Source organism: Amia ocellicauda, chromosome 15, assembly GCF_036373705.1.
Source record: "Amia ocellicauda isolate fAmiCal2 chromosome 15, fAmiCal2.hap1, whole genome shotgun sequence".
NCBI lineage: Eukaryota > Metazoa > Chordata > Actinopteri > Amiiformes > Amiidae > Amia > Amia ocellicauda.
The window spans coordinates 17,359,897-17,381,735 of NC_089864.1; the positions used below are offsets into that span (position 1 = coordinate 17,359,897).

General features: G+C 37.7%; 1 protein-coding gene across 6 annotated transcripts in view; it reads left to right on the top strand.

Annotated features, from left to right (window-relative positions):
* Nucleotides 1–21,839, top strand: part of syt1a (synaptotagmin Ia) — a 235,989-nt gene that overhangs the window by 204,431 nt on the left and 9,719 nt on the right. For all 6 annotated transcript variants that reach the window (XM_066723614.1, XM_066723615.1, XM_066723616.1 and 3 more), the window contains one exon: nucleotides 6,346–6,463. In XM_066723614.1, the coding sequence (XP_066579711.1) occupies nucleotides 6,346–6,463 (118 nt within the window). The remainder of the gene's footprint in view (nucleotides 1–6,345; nucleotides 6,464–21,839) is intronic.

Consider the following 21,839-nt stretch of genomic DNA (forward strand, 5'->3'; position numbering starts at 1 on the left):
TTACTAAGACCCATCTTCTATCTCGTTTGTGGGTTGCAACAAAGCATGTAAATGATCCTGCAGACATGTGGCAGAAGGTTTTGTGGTCTGACAAGACAAATTCAAAGCATTACATCTGGCACAAGCCCAACACAGCACATCACCCAGTCAACGCTATCCCAACTGTCAAGCATGGTGGGGGCAGCATCCTGTTATGGGGATGCTTCTCATTAGCAGGGACTGGGAAGCGTGTCAGGATTGAGGAGGGAATGGATGTGCAATGTACGAGTGAATCCTAGAGGAAAACCTGCTGGAGTCATGAATATCTCCAACGAACTGTCAGAATGGGAGCTATTTTACGAGGAAGAATGGGCAAAAATTACACAATCCCAAAGCTGGCACAAACCAATCCAAAAAGACTCTCGGCAGTAATTGCTGCCAAAGGTGTTTCCACCAAGTACTGACTTAGGGGGCTGAATGTTTATCCATTCAGTACATTTAAATTGATATATTGTTCAGGTTTTGGTGACATTCTACTTCCTTAAAATATAAGTGTTAATTTTGATCATTAGAGTTCATTAAAAAAATTGGTTTATATTGTAATTCTTCAAAATGTGAATTTTTGGTAGGGAGTGAACTGTTGCAAGGCACTGTATATATATGCATGCATCTTCCTTTTTTTGTATTAAGGTATTTTTGAATATACATATTGTGTTATACAAAAGCTTTGCCATTTTCACAAAATTACAGTGCCACCTTTCTTTAGACGTGAGCTGAAAACGATTTAGTTTTGAATGTATAGTCAGATCATTTCTTTTTTCATTTTTAATAAAATGTGGGCACGGGCACTACGCCCTACATTGGGCCCATAATATCTACCCCTTTCTCTCATTGCTTCTGCTTTTCTTACCAGCATAGATTGTAAATTAAAATATCCAATAATTGAAGCAGCTGTCGCAGGAAAAAAAAAAACACAGCTTTGGAAAGTGTTTCTATGGAATCTTGATTTAAAAATTAATTCATAACATGTTAAGTGAGTAATAAAAATGTTGTCCAATGTCTGATAGTGCCACAATAAGCATTGGTGTGCTTTGTTCTTATCGCAGGTGGAGTTGATCTTTTTGTATTAATTAGAATGTAAATATATTTATATCACTCATAATTATTTTCAACAAAATATAAAGTAATTATTCAGTTTCCTCAAAATTATCATGCCCTTTCTCAGCAACTAGTTATCATCATTTTACATGATATACTGAGTCCTCTTAATGATAATTTTCTAATTAAAGTAAAGGAAGTAAATGTGACATAATTTGAGTAGCTGCCTTGTTTAGAAGTCTTCTAGTAAAGTGTTAAACCTCCATTGAAGCTTGTTTGGGTTCAACTGAAACTCTTTCAAATTACCATTAATATGATTATGATCTTCTGCCTATTATAATCATAAATCACATTCAGTATGTTTATTGCCTTTGGTTTTGTATTGTGTTTCCAAAAACATGAGACACCTTATTGGGCATTTTTTTTCTATTGTATTCTCCTCTTCAGACAAATGTGACAAAAACAAGTAAAACGTCCCTGATAGCTTTAGATTAGTTATATTTTTCTCATGCCCATTTTTTATTTTTTATTTTTTTTATAACCAACTGGCAGGTTTTTTCCTCTGGTGTCACAAGTAATACTGTAATTAACATGCTGCTCAGAGTTAAATTAATTTCGCTTTGTGCACTGAGCTGCTTTAACCTGGGTGACATTTAGGAGTATAATCAGGCAAAAGTCGAACAAAACCAATTGATATAAAGCAATGAGATGCAATCATTAGAGCATAGCCGCCAGCTGCTACAATTCCAGCTGACAGACAGTTGAAAATGTCATTTAAATATTTTATTTTTATTTTTTCACATTTGAGTAATGAAAATATCATCCGCTCTCTGACAAAAGGGTCCGTGTTAGTTTTTACACAGTGATTAAAGAAAACCACTGAATAAGGCATCCACCATGGTTTACATTTTGATCTTGAATGTGACTTTCACTGGTTTCAATGAGTCAAATGGTTCTTATTATCTGAGAAGCCACTAACTGGAGTTTTTATTGATATAGTTATAGTTATAGATAGTTATAAGAACCATGATAAAATAATATTGAAGACAACTTTAAAGGCAGGAGGACCACAGCAGAGAGGATATACAGCATATTGTACTGTTAGTGTGTAGGACATTGTTCAAGTTCAACAATACAATTAATCTCCAGCATACAGTTGATAGGAATTACATAGACACAAACACAAGATCAAAGAAATAGAACAGATTTTTTTTTTAAAGATAATACATAATTTAAAGAAATCATAACAGAAAGTGGGGAAAAGTCAGAGACAGCAGAAGTCCCAGAGATATGATCTCAAAGACTGTAAAAGGTCAGTTTGAAAGACAAAGTGGAATATTCTTCAGTTTTCAGTCAGTTGTCAAAAGTGTGATATTGTGTTGATCAGATGATATTCATAGTTTGAGATATGCCTTTGCCATTGAAAGTCCTTTAATTGGTTTGAAAATATTTTTTAAGAAGTCTTTGTATTGTCAACGCACTGCTGGCTTTCTTCCAGAGACCGAATTTTACTTGAAGAAGATTCGCATGTGAAGTTTGCATGTGATGCAAAGTCTGATGTAGACTTTTCAAAGCTCTGTTTAATTCTTAAGTCTGTGATAATGATCATATAATGAGCATATAAAAATCTGAAGAGTTCATTAAATTAGCTGCCGGGTATCTTATTGTGTTTATCGGTTTACTTTGTTTACATTGAGGTTTTTCTCCGTATAAGTTGAGCTGAGGGTGCAAAGCCAGGGAACTCGGCCTACAATGACATCTCATTAGGATGTATTACTGTGATATCACACAGTAAACTGAGCTTTGTATCAGTTTTCAGTGACTGAATACTTTTTAGTGTTTTGAAAACTGTTGACAGCCATACTTCACATCTGAGACATGCTTCAACAACTACAAATTACACACAGCAAATTCTCTGATAAGGAAAACTTCCCATTGCCCTGTTACAAGGCCTTAGGGCACATCTGTCACATAGCATATTGTCAGCATATAAAGCATATCCAGCAGAAAAGGTTATTTTTCTTGTTGTCACACTTGTAACTTCCAATAAAGATGATTTCATGTACTAAATAACAAGAAGGTTAAAACAAAAACAAAAAAGAGGAGAAGAAACTAAACGACATTGATAGTGATAAACACCAGTCTCTTAGCATGTGCATGTATCATTTACTTATTAAACAGCATTTACAGTGCAATACTTTCCTTATAATTAGTTAAACTATTCTGGCTTGCCATAGTCAAATTTTAAAGACGTCAGTAACATGTTTAATTAATCCATTGCAATTAAAAATATTGACAGATAGTTGCTGTAGTCCGTAGCTGATTCAATACCATTTCTTAATTATCCAAAAGCCAATTAAGTGAACTGTTTAGTTACATGGATTTTTATGTACTGAAAATGTGTTTTGTATTTTTCCTTTTCCCTATACCACATCACACAGAAGGGTTAAGAAATATATTCTGCATTATATCAGAATCAGAATCAGTTCAACTGAGGCAATTTTACAGCTAGTCTTAAAAAGGAAATTAATTCAATGTGATTTCAACACTTTATTACTGTTGCTTAACATCGACAGTTGTACAAATAAAATAAATAAACCTTTTAGTTTTCAAGACCTAAGATTTCCTTATTCAACCAATTCCATAAAGAACAGTAAGGGAAGCATTGTATTAAAGAAAATTAAAGAAAATATAAATCTGCATGACTTAATTATTTAATTTCTCATTCTAGAATCACCTGGAATATGATTGTTAAAGAAACAGATTTTGTCATTATCAAAACACTCCTTGATTTATTTGCGTTAGCATCACTTTGCCAGCATCGTGGTGTTATCCAGGTTTTTTTCACAGCAGTTATGTTAATTATTACCACCTGCACAAATCTAAGTAAAGGCTGTCCTTTAGCTAATCATAAGATTCAAATTAGTTCAAAACTAAATTTATATTTTATATCTATCAACAATTTCTGTTTTGGCTGGCAGGACGGCAATATAACTGATTTATACTGATTACACTTCAGAAATGAAAGTTAATTACTATCAACATGCTGATACTTTCTGTTTTTAAATGAGAAGAATGTGAAAGCAGAGAGAATGTTTGACTGGTCAGTTTTACATGAATGCTTTAATAATTTATGCGCTTTTTCAGCCGGTTTGAGGCAGAATCTTGTAATAGAAATGTTTGTTGTCGCACAAAAACATAGAACTGACCTGGGTATAGTCTATACTAGTAGGATCTATTTTAGCTTGAGGTGGAAATGAACTGGAAACAGTGACACTTAAAGAACTCTTGGAAGGATGTGTTTCAGACCTGTAAGGTGATTGTGACACCAGTGAGAATTACTGCAACCATTTTCCTTTCCTCTCAGTATAGTACCGGATATGTCAAAGAATAGCTTGGATATATTGATGCTTAAATTCTTCAGCGAGGATTATACTTAATTTAAAAAGTGTATGTTTGTGCTTGAGTTTGTGAAAATCATCATACCTAGATAGCTATTTTGTGCAAGAGTCTTTGACATTTGAGAAAATTATCCAGTGTAGTCAAAAATTGAACTTTTTGACGTGACATTTTGAAGAAACAAGAGTTTACGATCTTAACTGGAATACTTGCATAACAGGGTGTCACGTACTTGATGAGGCCACTCCTCTTGGGTTTTCAAGAGTATACAAATCCACTGTTAATGTGTTTACACCCAGGAGTGTTTCTGTGCCTGTTGATGAAATAAAGAGTCTGTATATAGTAGCTACAATTGGAGAGTTATACCACAGAGTAGAGACAAACACTGTAGTCCACATCTTTAATGTATAAGGAGAATGTTGCTTACAGAAAAATCAATAACCTTTTATATTTTTATTTTCTATACCTTTTGTATTTGTTATCATCAGTAGACTTAACTTCTGTCAATTGAATTACAAGGCCATATCGCTTTCATTAATACACCATGTAACCCTTATGCTCTTAGAAGCAGTTTAGTTCAGATGTGTAGGTGCAAAACCTCCATGGAAATCTCTGCCCCACATCCAGGCTTTTATTCCTGAGATTAATGTATTTCATTTGATTTTGTATGCAAGGTACAATACCTAAAATTAGCATTGTTTTTCTTTGATAGATTTTTTTGGGGGGGATTTAGCAATTGTGATGTTATATGACTCAGGCTCATAAAGTGTGCTGTTGGGAAGCATATATCACACAAGTCTATGTTCTTAGTTTCATAGTAGTTAGTGTGAATTTGTTATAATAGGTGATGTTGGATGGCAGGTGTAGCTCAGTGGAACAGCGAACACATATTGATTTATCCCTGCATGCTTTGTTGCTTCATACATGTGAATAGAGACCCAGCTGTCTCAATACGGGCTGAAACACGGGATGATAATGGAATGGATTTCAGCATCTCACCTGTCTTTGTGCGCAACGGCTCAGAGCCACGGACAAATTGCGCACAGGGGACGGTGTGGCTTTTAGTTGGCCTTGAGGTGGGCAGTTTACAGATCACTCTGAACCTCTCTGAAACCAATTTGCTCAGCTTAAATCTATACAGCATCCTTTGCTGCATTTTTAGCTTGTTAATTAGGGCACTCAGCAAGTAAAAAAGTAACGCTGGCAACACTTCTGAATTTACCGTGGAATTAGCACCGCTGACTGTGCGATGTATTGCAGTATTACACCTCCCCATCCCACCTCAGCGACATGTGTTTAAGATGCCAGATGACAAACGACAGAGCTTGGCTCTGTTATACCTGTGTTCAGCGGGAGAATACCGGTTGAGCAGCTGTGCGTTGAGCGATCTTTGCAGTGGTGGCCCTATAAACTGTACTGATTAGTCGACCACCTTAAACCACAGCTGTGAGACAAAATCAGCAGCAGAACTGGGACGATTATCAAATACATGTGCGATAATGTAGTACAAGTGGTAAACATGAATCATGACACCATCGTCGCAACCCAAAGGCAATTCATTTACCTTTGCGCCACATAAACCTGTTGAAAAACACAGTGGTGTTGACACAGCTCGGACAATCAGGCCCAAGGGGTGGAAAGAATATTTGTTTTGTCAGGTAGCTTTGAAAAGTTTAGCTGGACTTAAACACAAAGCCTTTGAAAACCATCACTTATATATAGTTGGGTTTGGTGTCCTTTCAGAGAAGGAAGGTAAGTGAATGTTTGGAAATGGCTACCAGAAGAAGCGTTGCTATGTGAATGGTATATTTCAGTGTGATGTCCCCATGGCTCAGAAAGTAACTTTTATTTCCCATTTGGTTTCCACAGCAAGAGAAACTGGGTGACATTTGCTTCTCCCTTCGCTATGTACCGACTGCTGGTAAACTGACGGTTGTCATTCTGGAGGCGAAGAACCTGAAGAAGATGGATGTGGGTGGCTTATCAGGTGAGGAATGATAGGGGGGACTTAGAGAGAAGCAATCTAAACTATCGTACTTGGAGATGGCAATACAGACGCACTGTAATCCAGTCTCAGCTGGCAGTCGGAGATAAGTATGGGCTTCGGCATTCACTCTCCCAAATCACAGGAGTTCATTCGGGGAAAAGAAAATAGTGGATGGCAAAGACTCTTGATGAAACGGGGGGTCTCACAAGGGAAAACGTCATTATGCATTCTGATTGCTCTTTTGCGTTTTTCTAATGGTCTGCAGATGAAATTTTAAATAATCACCCATCGTTTTCTCCGCAGACCGCCTAGAGCTATAAGACCTAAAAGGGAGGGAGAGAAAAACAAACACTGAGCGCATACTGAGTGTTTGAAAGCTTTGGGTTCTTTTCTTTTCGGTTTTATTTTTTTCTTAGGAGTAAATTACCTTCAATTAATTATGAGGAAGTGTGTCTTTTATCCTTTATTTTTTATTAACTCTGCAAGCAGTGGTGTCTAAAATACTTCTGTTGAGAGCCCATGCCTGGAGGGATTTGCCTTGTGTTGTAATATGCATCTGCGGCTATGTGCGGGAGTGTAGGCGACAGAGTAACAAGTGCTGTTTACTGTACTCTGACTGTGGTGTGTTGCTGTTAAAGACCTGGGTGACAAGTTGTTGAAAATTATTTATTCAAGATCAGAGTAAACCTTAACCACCTGGTCCCCTGAGAGCGCCTTCCCATGAGAGCTCTGCCATCCCTCTATTAGCGCTTCGTCATTTTAACCTTTATGAGCCGCTGTGGTTTGAAAAATGTGCCAATTAATCTCCGTTTCTGATAAGAAAGTAAACTGCCGGATTCTCCTGCATCGACACAACCTTTTCTATATTTCTTGGTGTCATCTTACTCCCTTTGCAGAAGTGTCTTCTTGATTATAAACTGCTTATGAGAGAGTATATGGGGCCTGGTCATACAAATTTGAACATTTTTTCTATTTGTTGCCAGCTGGTATAGTTATGGAGTGCTGACCTCTGTCTTCAGGTGTCACTGGCTGTGGCTGGTCGAATACATCTTGTCCTGGTCTCATGCTGCTTCCAATCAATCAGAGGGCAGGAAAACAAAATACCAGGCTCCCTAGGGGCTGCTATTGTATGATGGATTTCAGCCATTCTCCAAAACTGCCTTTTCTTATTGGCAGTAGCTGTTACCAGTAAAGCACATATGTGTACAACTGCTTTGTGAAATGCAATGGTTTATATCTTAATGTAAATATGAAACCTAAAAGACATTAATTTTGTATTATTTTATTATCCATCTGTATATCTATCCATCCATCTATCCACATATATCTGGCTGGATCTATGTAATGTAATATTAAAGTCATTACATTTGAGTTTCATCACCCTGTTTATTAAACGTCAACAGTTTTCAAGACTAAATGAAATGGTTTCCACTTGTCAGAATGTATTTGCTTTTAAATCAAGAGCAAGATTTCAGTTTAATCATTGCAAATGTAGTGCTCTTCGGAAATGAGAAACTATGAAAGTAGTTTCAGTTACCTTTCCTCGCAGCTGAATCTGATGGCTCCTCAAGCATGGCCTAATTGTGAGTTAAATGCCCGTCAGCCGTCCGGTTCCAAGCAGGATGGCACGACTGTGTGAAATTGCCTGGAATGGTGTGATGGGTCTCTGACATGTATGAATAACCAGTGGGGACATTAAACAGCTGCACTTCCAGAAAAGGCTTTCACAACTTTGTAAACAAAACAAGAGTGATCTTACAGATAGGGAGCTTAATAAAACAAGCAACATTCTTGTTAAAAAGAGTCAAACGAATCAGTAACTGACGATAAAGGAAGTACTAGTGTAGGACAAAAACAACATGCAGTGAAACCTAAACAGATAGATTTGTAGCTGTTGCTTCTCTAAACCTTGTAAAGCATTACCAAGTGCTTGATGAATAGGCCAGGAGGTGCTTCTTCCCAGCATCCTCCAGACTCACTTCTGAGGCAGAAAAGTGAAAACACTTTGAAAGACCTGTTATAGTTCTCTACACCAAAGATAAATGGGCCATAGCAATGTGTACAGTGAGAGAAAAAAGTATTTGATCCCCTGCTGATTTTGTAAGTTTGCCCACTGACAAAGAAATGATCAGTCTATAATTTTAATGGTAGGTGTATTTTAACAGTGAGAGACAGAATAACAACAAAAAAGAAAAACGCATTTCAAAAAAGTTATAAATTGATTTGCATGTTAATGAGGGAAATAAGTATTTGATCCCCTATCAATCAGCAAGATTTCTGGCTCCCAGGTGTCTTTTATACAGGTAACGAGCTGAGATTAGGAGCACTCTCTTAAAGGGACTCTCCTAATCTCAGCTCGTTACCTGTATAAAAGACACCTGTCCACAGAAGCAATCAATCAATCAGATTCCAAACTCTCCACCATGGCCAAGACCAAAGAGCTGTCCAAGGATGTCAGGGACAAGATTGTAGACCTACACAAGGCTGGAATGGGCTACAAGACCATCGCCAGGCAGCTTGGTGAGAAGGTGACAACAGTTGGTGCGATTATTCGCAAATGGAAGAAACACAAAATAACTGTCAGTCTCCCTCGGTCTGGGGCTCCATGCAAGATCTCACCTCGTGGAGTTTCAATGATCATGAGAACGGTGAGGAATCAGCCCAGAACTACACGGGAGGATCTTGTTCATGATCTCAAGGCAGCTGGGACCATAGTCAGCAAGAAAACAATTGGTAACACGCTACGCCGTGAAGGACTGAAATCCTGCAGCGCCCGCAAGGTCCCCCTGCTCAAGAAAGCACATGTACAGGCCCGTCTGAAGTTTGCCAATGAACATCTGAATGATTCAGAGGAGAACTGGGTGAAAGTGTTGTGGTCAGATGACCAAAATCAAGCTCTTTGGCATCAACTCAACTCGCCGTGTTTGGAGGAGGAGGAATGACCCCAAGAACACCATCCCCACCGTCAAACATGGAGGTGGAAACATTATGCTTTGGGGGTGTTTTTCTGCTAAGGGGACAGGACAACTGCACCGCATCAAAGGGACAATGGACGGGGCCATGTACCGTCAAATCTTGGGTGAGAACCTCCTTCCTTCAGCCAGGGCATTGAAAATGGGTCGTGGATGGGTATTCCAGCATGACAATGACCCAAAACACACAGCCAAGGCAACAAAGGAGTGGCTCAAGAAGAAGTACATTAAGGTCCTGGAGTGACCTAGCCAGTCTCCAGACCTTAATCCCTTAGAAAATCTGCGGAGGGAGCTGAAGGTTCGAGTTGCCAAACGTCAGCCTCGAAACCTTAATGACTTGGAGAGGATCTGCAAAGAGGAGTGGGACAAAATCCCTCCTGAGATGTGTGTAAACCTGGTGGCCAACTACAAGAAACGTCTGACCTCTGTGATTGCCAACAAGGGTTTTGCCACCAAGTACTAAGTCGAAGGGGTCAAATACTTATTTCCCTCATTAACATGCAAATCAATGTATAACTTTTTTGAAATGCGTTTTTCTTGATTTTGTTGTTGTTATTCTGTCTCTCACTGTTAAAATACAGCTACCATTAAAATTATAGACTGATCATTTCTTTGTCAGTGGGCAAACATACAAAATCAGCAGGGGATCAAATACTTTTTTCCCCCACTGTATATTCTCAGCATAACTGTTTGTACATGGTTTGTGTTCTCTGTATGGAATTTGTAAGTTAAAGAAGATTGCTTTCCCTTATGAAGTGAACACCATATAACCATGTCATATTGTGAACATTAGTAGCCTACGAAGTATTCATTGGTTGGCTAGTAGACCGCTCTTAACCAATCAGCCATTAAAAAAAGTTATGGTACAATGTGTGTCGTATTTTTGCACATTCTGTATAGAATAGCATCCTTTAGGTCATTGTAAGTTTTGTAGGTCTCTTTAAATCCCCATTTGCTCATAACCTAGAAACAATGCATACTTTAAATTCTCCAGGAAATGTATAGTTCATTTAAAGAATTTTTGCATGTTCTTCAAAAACATTTTTCTCTAGTCATTGTTGTTAGATTAAAGCTAAATGTATTCTCACTTTAAAAAGAAACAAATACATAATGTGCAATAGAAATGTATTCCACAATCAAAAACATTTAGCTATTCCTCCAACACACACTCCTGCTCATAAGTTTACCACCAACACAGATTTACCACAGCTGTTCGCTTGTCTCTTTTGTGCTCCAGGAATTATCATTTGTATTTGAATCCACTGTAAATCATTTCTTTTTTTCTTCACCACACCCCCAGTCATTACTTACCCTACACCTGGTCTGATCACATAACAAAGACCGAGCTGGAGCCACCTGCAGTACAGTGAGTCATCAGTTTTAATTATGAGAACAATAATTAGTAAGCTGGCCATTTCTAGTGCCTCTCAATAGGCGTTGGCGTTTATCTATACATATCTATAAGCTCACTGAGATGAATAGACCATTTCTACAACCTTTATTCCTTTTACATCAACCCCAAGTAAGCATTGATGGAACATTCGGGTTTCCAAACAGACAATTTAGATCCTACAATGTGACATCATACATTTATGAATAAATAAATAAATTGGAGACTTATTATTATTAGTATGAGTAGTAGTAGTATTTGTTATTGTAGTAGTATTGAGACAGTGAATGTTGGCCATTTTGAGTAGCACCCAGTCTTAGATGTATGGTGTCACTACATCATACTCCTGCCAAAAAATGCAGGACCACAGATCTGTAACAAGTCTGGGGAGCCTTAATCAGCAACAGGAGACAGGAAGACTCACCTGGCATTTCGCTCAAAGAAAATATTAAATCGCGAGTGCTGAAATGACTAAAGTAATCTTTCAAGCAGACACTCAGGACTAGAGTCTCTCAGCAGATCATCAACAAGAGGATTTGATTCAAATTTGTAACAGAAGAGGCAGAAGCCTTTCTGGGATTTTTTTTTTTTTTTTTTAAGATTTTTTTTTTCCTTTCCAATTTGTGCATTTTATAAGCTGCTGTATATTTGATTCTTCACAGCTCCATGTCAAGACAGGCGCCTGTAGAGAAAACCGACTCTCAGATAAATCACGTCTACTACTAGTCTATATATTTTGAATCTGCTTAATTATCCTGTCCTGATGCCTCTGTTTCTGCTAAACCACAAGCTGTCTCCTCCTAAGAACCCCCAGCAGCACAGATTCAAGAGTTTTCACCCTAAACCAGCAGCTCAGACCGACTACAAATCAGTCTACAGGTGGAGTGGGTTACATGCACATTGTTTTAAGGGCAACCACAGTGCAAACCCTTTTACTCTGTATGGGGTCTGAAATGATCATTAGAAAAGTAAATTCACGTTGTATCCTAAGTCACCAAGTCTTGCTTTTGTATTTGCTGTTTATTTATTTATTTATTGGGTTGATTTTCTTTTTTTTCCTAGACAAGATTTTAAAAGTGCACAAGAAAATACCGTGGTCATGATAAGCAAATTGACAAAATGAACATAAGAACTCAGGTTTGTACCAGACCTACACAAAGTAATTGGTAACAGGCTAGGCATAATTACTGATTGTCTTAATCAAGGAAACAAAACCAGATGGAAGCCAAAACCTACTTTTCAGTACCAGGACAAATTGATAGCCTAATGTGCCTCCTGCTCTCTGCCATGGCTTCCTGTTTACCACATGTAATTAGTACTCTACACACTACTTGCGGAGAGTCCAATTAAAAGATACGTAATTATTAATAAAAATGAATATCATTCTTTGAAATGGAAATTAGATTTCTCTAGCTGGAATCGTAGCTTTCAGTCTGCTACACAGTTTGAAAAGCTTGTGGGGAACATAATGACAGCATTTCCAATTAAGATCCATGTGATTAGTGAAATACACAACATAATTGAGTTCTTCCTGGACTGTTATATTTTTTGTATGTTTTATATTTTCAAGTGGGAAACTGGATTTCCTTAGATTCTGGACAGTGATTTAGTTGAATCAGATTTTTTGGTTGTTAAATGAGTATCATTCATCTTGTGGATAATAGTATTTAATCAGGGAAAGTACTGTTTCCGTGGAACAGGTTTCTCAGTTATGGAACATCTGTGACAATATTCATAAGAGATATCTTTCACTGAGGCTCATTGAGGTGTATTCCCAACTATCTCATTAGAAAGTTTGCTTGCAAAGTCTGTAGCACCTCTCAGTTCACAATGCTTGTGTTTTGTTGTTTTTTTAATTGGAATAAAGAATATCACTCTCTCAGATCACAATGCTCTTCTGTGGATTGAGAGAAACTGAATTGCAGCCTTGGTAGAGCCATGCAGCAAATACAAAAAGGTCTGTAGCATTTTTTCGATTCCTGGAAACCCTTTTGATTGTGTCATTCCCAAAGGTGTCCTTTCCTTCTGTTTTAATCAGTTGATTCGCAAGAGTTCCTTGGAGGAGAGACTGAGATATCAACAAAATAAGTAATATGAATGAGGAATGTTAAATGTCAGCTATATCATCCTCTGAAAACGTGAACTGAAAAGGCAAGCAATGGAAATATTAAGATTAAAAATAGATCAGTTGCACAGGGGAAAAAATGAATTGTGTGCATTTCAAGTTGCCACTTTTTAATAGTAGAGAACGTCTTGAGTGAAAATATGCTTTTGACAGAAAATTGATGTTTTATTACATGATACCCAAAGACATAACAAAAAGGACTATTAAATGGGGGAAATACCCCACTTAACTTGGAGTAAGAACTGTATATTATCAATTGAAACAGTCTACAGGGGTTTATTGGACAGGACCTGAATAAGAATTAAAAACACCATCCTGCCTTGAATTCATCACAGTGTTTTCTACCTTTGTAGGAGCTACACAGCCAGGGAATGTGGTGATACATTTGTGGGAACAGGTCTCAGCTCTTAAGTACTGTATTCTCATGTTCCCTTGTGCTGTAGTACACAAGGTAATGATCTTTTTTATTGCAGACTGATGGACCTTTCAGAAATTGTTATTACAGTGTGCAGGTATCTATTATTAATGAACTCCCACTGCCCTTCATTCCTTGGCTTTCATGGAATGCTTTTCATTGGGAGATTTTTTTTTTCATGTTTAAGCAAGGCTGTTTAGCGCAGGAATCTGGAAAGCAGCAGGAGGCCTCCTATTTAAATAAGAGGATCATATACTGCATGTTTGCATTTGAGCTTCTGGCCATTGAGCTCAAATGAGTGATTTTGTGGAGAAGAAGAAAAGCCATTTAAAGGTAATTGAAGATTTGGAGGCTGTTACTGCAGCAGAGCAGTTGATGCAGTTATCTTGGGGCCTGAGGGCTGTGTGGGTAAGTGGCCCATGCAAGTGATTAATGTTGTCTGAGTAGACAAAACTGAAATGACAGTTACACTTCGTAGCTATGCTTAATTTGGCAGTTTATGGTTCCACAAGAAAAACAAAATATAGCAGTACCTTCTTGGAACAATTTGTTGAGTAATTACCTTAAATATCCCTGGAATGGTGATGGTATCCAATCCAAGTAAGTTTAAGCTGTCATTTAAAGGGGAACCTGTGCGATTCCTAAAATGGTGGGTTTCTGTATCTCTACGTGTTGCTAGTGTATAAGATGAATGCATCACATGTTCAGACTATGCTATTTAAAGCAGGTAGGCAGGTATCTAGGGATTGTGTGTGTGCAATTCAAAGGGAGAATGAGCAAGACAAAAGATTTCAGCGACTTTGAACAGGGAACGGTAGTTGGCACCAGTATGAGTTTCACAGAAACAGCAACCCTCCAGGGGTTTTCCTGCATGACAGTATCAGGGGAATGATCCACAACCCAAAAACCATCCAGCCAACGGTGGTCCTGTGGTCAGAAACAGCTCATACGGTGGCCACTCAGTATATAGCACATTTCCATGTACAATTCAATCATATAAGCAACTTTTAAAACTTCCAAATAATGCAAGGTGTTGAACTCTGGCTTGTATGTTCTTTCAGGGATTCAGGATGTCTCGTGTCATAATTTCCTGAATAGCATAAACACACTTGAATAACTACAAAACAGGATCCGTCTTCCCTGTGGCAACTGACGTTAACACCGTACCCAATAATAATAATATTTGTGAATTTTCCTTTTTCTTCAAAACATAGTCACCCAAACTCACCAATGTGTAAAAACAATATTTCAACTTAAGAAATAAGGTGACAAAAACAAATCAGTTTAGTTTTAAAAATATTCATATAATGATTTATAACTGACATGATTGTTGAGGCACAGATTTGTCTCATTATTCATACCATTTCCCCAAGCTGTCATAAGAATCACATCTGTCCCTAACCATTTTATACACCAAAATGTAGGTTTTTTGTTTCTACTGGTCTGCAAAATTTGAGAAAAGGGGTGTTGGCGTGGGCGAAAGATCCAGCGCTCCATCATCCACAGTCACATACAGTTCTTGAAACACAGAGTCGATATAATCTGTTAGAATTATTAAATGCATTTTGGTAACACTATATCTGACACATCTAGTGCTAGATATGAGATTAAGAGCTTATCAAATGGCTCAAATAAAAACATAGCGAAAGTTGGTGCTTCAGAGATTTTTTGTACAGTAGAGCCACACTTTTTATATTTCAGAAGGACAACAGTCTACTTGCAATGTGTCCGGCCCATTGCCATTGTAACATTTTCACTTTTTCAATGATGTTGCATACTTTAGTTTTTTTTTCTCTGAACAATGTATGTTTATCTTGTTATTCCAAGCACACATTTTTATATGTTCCTTTGTGTCATTTCCAGTCTCTGTATCATTTTTGTATTAAGTGACCAGGTTTGAGACATAAGTGAGCACTGTGTGCATTTATCAGATGTTTCTCTTCAGCAAATGGGTAGATTTCATTTCAGCTGCATGTGATTTCTTAAAATGCACTCCATCCCATTTTCACTCTTCTGTTATTTCTTCCATAACACCTCCATCTGTGATGATTTGCTTTCCAAGGTAGACATAACTTTTAACTTCTTCAATTATCTTTTAATTTACTTATATTTTACACCAGTTTTCTTACTTGCATCCGAGAGTTCTGGATTTTTAAGATGCTGGTCTTCAGATGTTTCTGCAAAGTGTAGGTTGTTCAAGTAAGCTCCATTTATAGGCCTATTCCTTCTTCTTCCCAGTCCAAAGTGTTGAACACTTCTTCAAGCATTGCCATGAAGCATTTGGAGAGATTGTAAATCCTTGATGTACTCCTTTGCAGATCTAGATCTTGTCAGTGTCTTGGTGGAGTCAGACTGAATGATGTGGCTCTGTTGTAGATGTATTTAATCAGAGTTATATAGGTTTACTCAAAGTTTTGATTTCTTAGAGCGCTGATGAAAGTGAATTGTAAGTACCTTTGTAAATACTTTGTATGCAACAGGAATATCATCATATCAGTATGTATATACATTTAGACTAAAGCTGAAAGTACTTTTGTTTTTTCATATAAAAAGCAATCTGTGTCTAACAACAGCATCAGAGAGAGCTTAAGTGCCAATCGGAGTCTCCAAAAATGTATTTACCATTATACTATAAAATTTGTGTTGGATTTTTTGACAAGATATTGCTTTCCTGCGTCACTTCTTTTCAGGTTTATATTTCAGGTTGTTTTTTTACCAACCCTTTTATACAAAAGACAAAACAAATGATTGTGTGCAGATTGTACTAGAATGAGAAAGTTACTATTTACCTTGCGGACACATTTGATTCTGAAAATCACACACTGTAACACACGTTACTGTGCATTAGCCTATGCATACAAAACAATGTAGGCGAGTGGGATAATTAAAGTTATGCAAATGCTGGACTGCACTGTGATCAAAGTGATCACTGCAGATTGCAGATTGTTTTCAATTTAATTGAATGTGGGATTGTTTACTTGCACAAACATCCTCCACTGTGCCATTAATCTCCTCTGTTGTTGGAAAGGAGGAAAGGCTTGATTATATGAGTCGAGTTGCCAAGGGGAAGACAAACCTGGTGCTTTGTACCATTGTGTTTCTGCTGTCCAGGACGTTATGACACTCAATCCTGAAACCCTGATAGAGCACACATGCTGCTATTTAACATCCGCCATTATTTGGTAAGTTTAAAATTTTAAAACACATACACTATAGAAATATGTAAAGAACCATAAATCCATACTTTTATGGAATCACATGTGTTCCCCTTTAAGTCTACATGTCTGTGTCTCACTTGCTCACATCATACATAATAGTATTTCTGAGTACCTGTAGGATATAACTCACTACAACTGACTCCCAGAGACCTGTGATTAGAATGAAAGCTTAGAATCAAATTACCGAAGTGTAAAGTGTGTCAAGGGGGTGTTAAAAGTCTCTAATTTTGGCCCAGTGTATTTCTGTTGCTTGTCAGCGCACATTAGTTGAGTGTTGATCCATCAGAACTTGAGTGCTTGTGTTTTCTGGCTGTGTATTTCTTCAGGTATGGCTGCACTGAGGAGACTGTCAGGCTGGATATATCAGGCAGTGCTTATGCAGAGTTAAGGTGTGAGATCGCTGTAGGAGTATCCACTGTCTTACACAGTGAAGATACAAAATTACATGTTTTACAGTAAATGTGCACAGGTCTTACACTACATAAGTAAAGCATACTGTGTGAACTCCAATTTCTGACAAGAGACGCCCCGAAAACGAAAAGCTTGGGGAACCAGAATCACTTAATTGGTTCTCCCAAAACCTTGTGTCTACGATTGTGTAACCACCCAAGGGTTGTCTATTTATCTGTATATACATACTGCTTGTATTGTTTCTTCTTTTTTCCACTCTTGTTATAAAGCAACCTGCGATACATCCTCCCTTAGCATGTTTAGCAAAACCTTAACTTTACATTTTGCTCACAGTGGCACCTCCTGCTCAAGTCTCATGGGTTGCTGCTATGCTATTCGTTCCCAGCTGCCTCTGTGTTATCTCTGAATAACTAAGCACTTTCATTTTCATCATCATAATTCACAATCCAGATGATTGCTGAAATCAGTTTTCTCACCTCAAACAGAATATTGATTCTGCCCCTACCATTATCAAACCTGTATAAATGAGGAGGACTTGAAGTGAGGTGGTGAATAGCCCCAGACAAACAGCTAATATGCCATTCTTATACATTTTGTTATATATTCATTTATGCAGCAGCAGTAGTCATCACAGATAGAATTTCATTTTTACTATTAGTTCTCTTCTAAAAAAAAAATACATAGCTTTAAATATTTATTTCCAGGTAAATCTGCATATGCATGAGTATATGTCATTTATATATGCCAGAAAGCCTCATTAGGCAGTTACGTGAGGAAAGAAAAAAAAAAAAGTCATACTTTGTTGTTCTTTTTAGTCCTTTTAAGAAAGTGAGGAATTAGTATCTTTGCCTGTAATTCTGGGATGTTTTGTTTTGTTTTACACAAAATCAGTCTTTTGTGTGTTTCATAGATCTGGGTCTGTGCAGAGGTGTTGTTTGTCCCTGACACCAAAATACAACATTTAATCACCTAGGGTATTTTTAAACACTTTCTTTAGTGACTAATGAGCTTATTCTGGGGTCTGTGTACATTTTCAAGCAAATTTCTACCAATTTTCACAGGGCTTACTCAACAGGGGTCCCACCTAATCAACTCATGAATGAGTGGGAGGCCATGTTACTCCATTCTCATTACAGCCCCTGGATGTTGCTGCCCTATGACTTTGAATGCTCTGACATTTTCCCTTGGCCTGTGACTCACTGGGCTGTAAACCCAATAACCCAGAGCATTTTAAACATAGATTTATTTTGCATTGTGTGTAAAACAAGTGTGTTTGCTGGAATCCATTAAGAGAGTACTTGTCATTTATATACAAAGGTCTTAAATTGGTCAAGGTGCTGTGCTCACAATAAGCCATGCAGTAAGCGAGAGTGCAATGGGCGTAGACTTACAAGAGGTGGGCAGGGTTGTCAGCTTGTGTTGAATTATATTCAAACCATCTACGTTTAGTTTGTAACCTTTTCCATGCTGAGGGAAGACCATTTTGAGTGACAGCAGCTGAAAAGGCTAATGACTTCTGCTGCTGCCGATGCTGTTTGAAGTCCCCTGGGGAATGCCTGAAAACGTTGGCTAGGTCTTCTTGAATCCAACCCTATCTAGGTTTACCCTCTCAATTACATCCGCGTAAGCATTTTACAAGTATTTTGTTAATCATAAAATGTGATATTATTGCCTTAAGAATCTTGCTTCTTCATCTCTTTTCCCAAGGACTGTTTGATTGTTTAGGTTCTGCAGATGGCTAACATAGGTGTGATCGTCACAAATGAACTGATAGTTTCAGAAGTTACTTTACATCAGAAGCAAATTAAAGATATTCAGCAGCTTGTAAACTTTTGCCCTTTCCTTCTGTGTATGGGAGGCTCATTTACTGTCTCAGTATTTTTGGGGTTTCCATTTTTTTTAGTCTGTTGAAAAGAAAAAAGAAATTGGCAGCAAAACATGGGTCTTTGTCTCATGCCAGCTGGAAGTATTAGGTATAAAGTACTGACTCATCTTTGGTATTCAGAGAAAGCCATGTTTCTTTCTATTTACAAATATTCATGAGGTATGTACTGGCACAAAAACAAAACTAATCTAGTGTCTGAAAACGACTTGTTCTGATTCTTTCCTGATATTGACCCAGAGCACTTTCTCAGCTCAAACCGCACAGGAATCACCTTTCAGCCCCTCATGATTTCACTCATTTGCTGTTGTTATAGGAATTGGTAACCCATGTGTTGTGTCACAATACTGCATTGTCACTTTGTTCTATTACATGGGTTTAGAAAGAAACAACCAGAAAAAACCCTTTTTAGAAGAAGGCTATCATTACAGTTAGAGAAGAAATGAGGTGTGAAGAGCTAGCTGACTTACATTATGGTTATATAATTAATTGTATATCCATTTTATGCAGATCTCATAGCAGTTTTTGTAAGAAGAAATTCTCCTGCTAAGAAAGTATCTAGATTTAAATGACCATCATCTTAGCACATTACCTGGGATGAATGATGCATTAGCTTCACTTCCTGCACATTAGCAAAGGGCCGGTTCATTTAACCAGTCTTATGAAAACACCTGCTGCATTTCATCTCTAATGGCATGCGAGCATCGTTTATCCTGATCTTTTTCTTGTCACAACTCGTACTTTATCTTTAATCTAATGTACTAGACTTTACAGTGCATCTGCTATGAGCTGTGCAGGTGCAAGCAAGCCTGTTTCTATGTATATTCCTTTTCCCGCTCAACTGGAGTCTATCGGCCAACAAATAGACGCAGCAGGGAGAATAATCAGAAAATCAGAAAAATCAAATTCAGCTTCCAAGGTGGCTGATCCCAACGGTGTGCCCTTACCTTGTGAAACAATAATTAAAACACATGATGCCATGGGACTAGAGAAACATTGAAAGATCCTATGTTTTAGTCATCTCATGGCATTATGCATCTTAATATGCTTGAGATTCTTTGAATCCTTTGCAAGCAAGAAAAGTATAGCATTTGAATCTAGTTGAGAGATTATTATATTTACAGGAATGCATATATGTTTTTACACCATGGATACCAAAAAATGTATGGATTCTCTGTAAATGAGTGTTGTTTCAGCTTGTGTCCAATGAAACTGAAGTGAAGAGGACCATGAGAGACATTCAATGTGGTTTGTTAAAAAGACTCTAAAGGCTTTGGTGAAATACAGCCCCAGTCAGCCTTGGGTTCATGAGCATTTAGGATTTAGGGTTTATTTATGTTTAGGGTGTTTTAATATCTTCATAAGCAGGATTTTTCCCAGGAAACAAAACTCTTGTGTGGCTGAGGACCGCTGTGATTCTCCACACACACACATTTCTGGCTGAGGAGCTTCAAGCCTGCCTCATATGTTGCTTTCTCTAATAACATTCGCAAATCATTTTGTTGTGATGTTGGCCGCCTTGACAAAAACAAAATAGCTGGACTCCTCCCAGTCAGGTTGCTGGTGGAATCGCCAAAACGAAATCAGTTCTGCTGCTATTTTTGTGCTTACATCGCTGTTAGGCAGTGTTTAAATGCAAACACAATTATGTGCTTAATAAATCCTGCCTTCCCATATTACTGCAGTCTATCCTATCTAAATATTTGAGAAAAGAAAAAAAAAAACTAGAGAACATTCCCCCCCCCCTCTTGAAAAAGCCCTGTCACAGGCGTTTAAGCGGTTTAGTGTTGAGCGCGTGTGAGAGGAGAGAGGCACTCCGTGGCCTGGAGCATTTGTGTGGGAGTTGGTAGTTCTGTCACAGATCATTCTTCCAGCAGCAAATTTCGAGTGGAAACAGCAACTTCAGTCCTGATAAATGTCTCCTGTCAGGCTCTCTGTCATGGAGTCGTGTTAGGCCGTTAATGGGATTGTGGGAAACCTTCAAAAAAAGCTTTCAAAAAATGGCAAGTAATCCTCATTCTAAATCTTTACATTCCAGAGTTCCACATTTTATGGGTCACTGAATTCCTGTGCTTATCTGTTGACATATGCATTACCCATAATCCAGTTCTTTTTGGGTTAACATAAGAAAGGTTACAAGCAAGAGCAGGCCTTTCAGACCATCCTGTTGTTCTCTGCTTAGAATTTCCCATTTTAAAGCCTTAGTGTATGTATTGCGGCATACAGTTAACATATCAAGGAATAATATTAATTTAGTAAATCTCACTAAGTACACTGGCAGTTTAATTTATTTACTCGTACATTTTCACAAGATGAAAAACAAAAAAAGAGTTCACCAATTTAAAATGCAAGACAAACCTGCGAGTTGTGCCTGACATTAAAATGCTACATTTGAATTGTGCACAAAAGCCTATGCTCGATATTAAAAAGCACATGCAGCTGCAGTGTTAATGCCTGCCTGCAGGGGGCAATGTGATTCTGCCATAAGCAGTAAAAAAAATAACACTTTACTGGGAAGTTCTGTTTTAATTCCAGTAATTACCACAAAGGACCTAAGGTTTAATAGGAATCCCATAAATATAGAGACCTACATAAAAGAAAGAATACAATAAGCACCACAAGGATAAAAAAGAGCACTAAGTGAAAAAGTACTGAGACACTGTTAACTTTGAGAAATTATCTGGCAGCTCTTTGTATATGAGTGCAAAGCTTTATCCCAAATCTCCTGTGTGCAATTTCTCCCACAGGAGGAATGTGTAAAAAAGAATAGTGAGGAGACACCATGACCTGTTTTTAAAAATAAAACATAAAAATCATCCAATAATTTTGTTACACTTCACTTCCTAATAAGTCTTTGAATATCAGTAAAGAAATTAATAACCTAATCTGCTCATTTATGGCTCTGTGCCTCAAGGAGTCTTAATCTTAATTTTAACATATTGATCTAAAACATTCATACTAAT